General features: G+C 39.8%; 1 protein-coding gene across 1 annotated transcript; it reads right to left on the bottom strand.

The window, feature by feature from the left end:
• Positions 1 to 247: 247 nt before the first annotated feature.
• LOC137598975 (extracellular calcium-sensing receptor-like) lies at positions 248 to 4,006 on the bottom strand. Its single transcript, XM_068319588.1, has 8 exons — positions 3,900 to 4,006; positions 3,381 to 3,675; positions 2,994 to 3,283; positions 2,622 to 2,917; positions 2,220 to 2,425; positions 1,886 to 2,107; positions 1,233 to 1,356; positions 248 to 1,146 (listed from the first exon to the last, which is right to left on the bottom strand). Exons 1-8 carry the CDS (start codon positions 4,004 to 4,006, stop codon positions 248 to 250), a joined length of 2,439 nt encoding a protein of 812 aa, XP_068175689.1.
• Positions 4,007 to 4,387: the final 381 nt, after the last annotated feature.

The following is a 4,387-nucleotide window of genomic DNA, read 5'->3' as shown; positions in this document are numbered from 1 at the left end:
TTTCGTGACACACAAAAGTGCTTTAACCAGTCTATCAGAGTTTTGGAAAAGGTAAAACAGATAGAAGGTGGTTTAATATTAGTATGGGGAGGGTTCATAAACGTTTAAATTACCGTAAATAATTAGATAATTAGATTAAAATCTCGATCACGGATTCCTTAATTGCATGTGGTTCCTGGAACGCATTAACCGCAAAGAACGAGGGCACACTGTATATCATTGCTTATAGAACTCTGATGTCTCTGGATCATTTTTTGTTCAACAAATTTTTCTTGGTGTTTTTCTCTGGTTTAAATAATATGATGAAACACTTTGGAGCATATATACAGAATATTAATCCAAAACTGGAGGCCAGAATGGCAAATATCTCTACAGCCACAGTAAATTTCCCAGGAGAGCTGACATACGCTGGGATAAAGGTGATCCAGACTGCACAGAATATCAACATGCTGAAGGTGATGAGCTTGGCTTCATTAAAACTATCAGGCAGTTTCCGAGCTGGAATAGCAAGCACTAAGCAAAAAACAGCGAGTAGCCCAATGTACCCGAGTACACCCCAGAACCCAACGGCTGAGCCCAAAGCACATTCCAGAATGATTCTTTTCTTATATACAGTTAAGTTCTTGATTGGAAATGGGGGACTAACAACCAACCAAATGGTACATATTAATACCTGTATAAATGTTATGCAGGCTGCAGTTATTCTTTGCTGCAGCGGACCAAACCATTTCATGACATTACTACCTGGGAGGGTGGCCTTGAAGGCCATTAATACTGCAATTGTTTTGCCTAAAATACAAGACATGCAGAGGACAAAGGTGATTGCAAAGGCTGTGTGTCGCAGCATGCAGGACCAGTCAGAGGGTGCTCCAATGAAAGTTAATGAACTCAGGAAACACAGAGTCAGAGAGAAGAGCAGCAGGAAGCTCAGCTCAGAGTTGTTGGCCTTGACAATCGGGGATGTTCTATGTTGATAGAACAGAACTGCAGTCATGATGGTGAGACAGGCACCACCAACTGAGAACGCTGCCAGAATGATTCCTAGGACCTCATCGTAGGAAAGAAATTCAACAGGCTTGGGTAGACAAGTGTTGCTCTCTGCATTAGGCCAGAATTCATGAGAGCAAGGGGTACAATCAAGAGAATCTAAAACACAAAACAAAAATTTTAAATGGAAATTAGTAGTCATATACGGTATGTCAGGTAGTATTTATGAATATGAACTAAATCACCTGTAGAATTGCTAATCTCTCCATCAGGACATCGCACACAATCATAGCAGCAGATGGGTTTTCCTTTTTGAAGCACTTTACGGGTTCCTGGGTGACATCTGTCACTACACACTGACTTTGGAACCTGATACATGAATGCAAAGTCAAGAAGATTCAGTTTTGTTTTGTTTTTACAATTAATAATTATTTAACAAATAATAAAAATTGCAATTACAAACTATCTGTCAAAATTTATATTGAAATAGTCTTCTATCCTTGTAATATTTGTAATTCCTTGTGCTGATTATAAATGTCTATAGTATTTGAAAATAATGCAACGTAAAGGCAGAGCGACCAAAAGAACAGGAGTTTCAGATAATATCTGTTCGACTACAAAGGTTTTGCTGCTCCTACTTAAAAAGTTACACAACAGGTAATCAAAGGAGCTTTTCATGCTGAAATTATGGTGATTGTTAGGGTTGTTAGGCCAAGAAACCCACTTGATTTATTAAGATCAACCTGGTGATTTTCTTTTTATTTTATTTTAACACTAAAAATATGTACAATAACATTTGGAATGGTTCTCGTCACAATCAGTATAATCATCTGACAGTGGAAAATTACATCTTTGAGACCTTCAAAACATTCATTTTAATATGCTTAAAACTCCTTACTTTTGTGACACCCTCCATGAACATGAGGTTCGTATTAATTTGGAACTCCTGACCCGCTGGCAATGACCCATCATAATGTCCCACTGTCACAATCTCAATGCTGCCCCTGTGATTTTTCTGCCAATTCACCAGCTCATACTTGGCCACGGGATCCCCATTTGCATCAAATGACACGTCATAACCGTTTAGGTTAAACTTCACTTTCTTTAAGTGATTAAGGACCTATGAGGAGAAGTTAAGTGTTATAAATTGAATTAAATGTACGTTATATATTATAAATTTTATAGTTCTGAAATTGGAATGTGTTTCTGGCTTTTTTATAATTTTAACCAACCTCCTTTAATGATAACTTGTTGTATTTGTCGCAGTGAGTTGAGGAATTTGTGTCCAGGCACAATGTGTTGTGAAGGGCATGTGCTAATGCATAAACTGCCTTATAGACCATGTTAGTGATTCGAAGTTGAGATGTGTCGGTGTATGGGTTCTGGAGAGTCTGCATGTCTTCAGTTCCATCACACATTCTCTCACCTGTAGCAGTAACTGGACAGAACGTTTTTAGCTCTACATTAAAACCATACATTATTTATCATAATATAAATAACAACAAAAGAAGGTCAAATATTTTACCACACATAATTTCATACAAAACTAAATCCACAAATTAATCTACAGAAAAGTGGGTTTTACTTTCTTAAATTCTGGTAGACTTTTACAACAACAGAAACAGTTCTCTCACATGTCCCCAGCCTGCAGTTGAATACAACCTCCCAGAACTCAGTGAGCACTGGGGAAGAGGCCACTTTTGTGGCAGAGAGATCCAGCAGGAAGTCTCTCAATCCAGGGATGACTGATCGCTCAATGCCAAATCCAATAGCTCCAGCACAGAATCTGTACTTCAGCATGTCTCGGTTGGTAACCCAGGCCTCAGTTCCTACCCATTGGCGGGGTGGAGAAGCCTCACGTGACAGCTCCTCCAGAAGGAGTCTGAGTTCAGCAGACGCAATAAACGCCACAATAACGCGAGCTGTTGATCTGTGGAAGACATTCATATGTATTATAACAAGTGATACACTTTGTCACACTTTGACACAATCTGTGATATCGACACCTCCGGATAACATCAGCTACTCTCTGGATCTTGCTGCGTGGGTTTGTCCGATGCAAAGACTCAGAGTATTCCACACAGATTCCCTCCTTCTGTGCCGTGAGCAGGAAAGATGCCATACCGTTGTTGCCATAGTCTGAATCTGATCGGATTGCACCGATCCAAGTCCAGCCAAAGTGTTTTACAAGCTTGGCCAGTGCATCAGCCTGGAACTGGTCACTTGGTACAGTTCTGAAGAAATTAGGGTACTGCATCTTATCAGACAGACATGCACAAGTGGCCAAATAACTCACCTAAGTGAAAACATAAATGTGATTATTGAACATGGCAGGCACATGAATCAGTACTCATTTCTATTAAAGACAGTTTGTCAGAAATTCAAATGCTTACTTGAGGAATGTTGAAGGTCCTGATAACGCGTGACATGCTTATAGATCGCGTGGATCCAGATTCACCCACAACTCCCACCAGCATACCAGACTGAGAGCAGTTATCACCAGTGTGAAATGCCTGATCCAGGCTATTTGAAAGCTGAAATGCCACATGCACTGTTACTGGCACAGAGAAGCAGGAGTCATGGATCTGATAACCCAGTTTGACACCGGGCAGGAGCTCAGTGCTGTTGTTAATCTCCTCAATGGCAAAGATCATAGCCTGTGAGAAGCGCAGTTGACGGTAGTCAATGCTGGAGACAGAAACTCAATTGTCAAACATGCATACGATGATGATGATGCACTATTTAAGCAGGTAACGTAAGAAAGAGATTTGCAATTTAATATCATGGGTGATAACAGGCATTAAATTTGCAACTAAGGCAGCCACAGTTAATGACAAGCAAATGTAACACAAATAAAAGCATTTCAGTAACACACTCTGATACTCTCTCAATAATCACTTCTCCTGACAGACCTCCCTGTGCATCTCAGTGGCTCAGGTACAGTGGTGTAGTTATATCTGAAGGTGTGTTTGTAGTGGTGTATGGAGAAAACACCCCCAATAATGAAGTCTCCATCCATAGAGAATGCGGGCAGGCGAGCGGTACCTTGGGGTTTACATGTTACAGTTGAGGCCTGATTGTTAGTTCCATTAACAATACCCCCAGTAATTCTGGCCTTTTGTTTGAGACCATCTCCATAATACAGATCAAACATGAGCAAACCAACAATTATAAATGAGATCTCCATCTCTCAATTGTCTACATTTCTGTTTTCAGGACTTATATATGTTTTAAGGCAACTGCTCATCTTCCAGTATATTAAAGAGGGAACTCCCATTGGACTATGATGATCATTTGTTACGGTCTGTTGAGAATTGTGCTCTTCAAATACAAATGATATACACATTAGTGGGTTGTTAATATGATTCAATCTAATATAATGGGATTAATGATTTTTGTG

Source organism: Antennarius striatus, chromosome 7 (genome assembly GCF_040054535.1).
Source record: "Antennarius striatus isolate MH-2024 chromosome 7, ASM4005453v1, whole genome shotgun sequence".
NCBI classification, from domain to species: domain Eukaryota; kingdom Metazoa; phylum Chordata; class Actinopteri; order Lophiiformes; family Antennariidae; genus Antennarius; species Antennarius striatus.
The sequence above is the reverse complement of the archived record's forward strand: the minus strand, read 5'-3'. Positions and strand labels throughout refer to the sequence as shown.

Coding starts and splice junctions, on each gene's coding strand:
- LOC137598975 (XM_068319588.1), bottom strand. CDS start 4,006: ATGGATGGAGACTTCATTATTGGGGGTGTTTTCTCCATACACCACTAC. Junction 2,918..2,993: donor GTAGCTGATGTTATCCGGAG/GTGTCGATATCA, acceptor TGTCTTCCACAG/ATCAACAGCTCGCGTTATTG. Junction 1,147..1,232: donor AGAGATTAGCAATTCTACAG/GTGATTTAGTTC, acceptor TTTGTGTTTTAG/ATTCTCTTGATTGTACCCCT.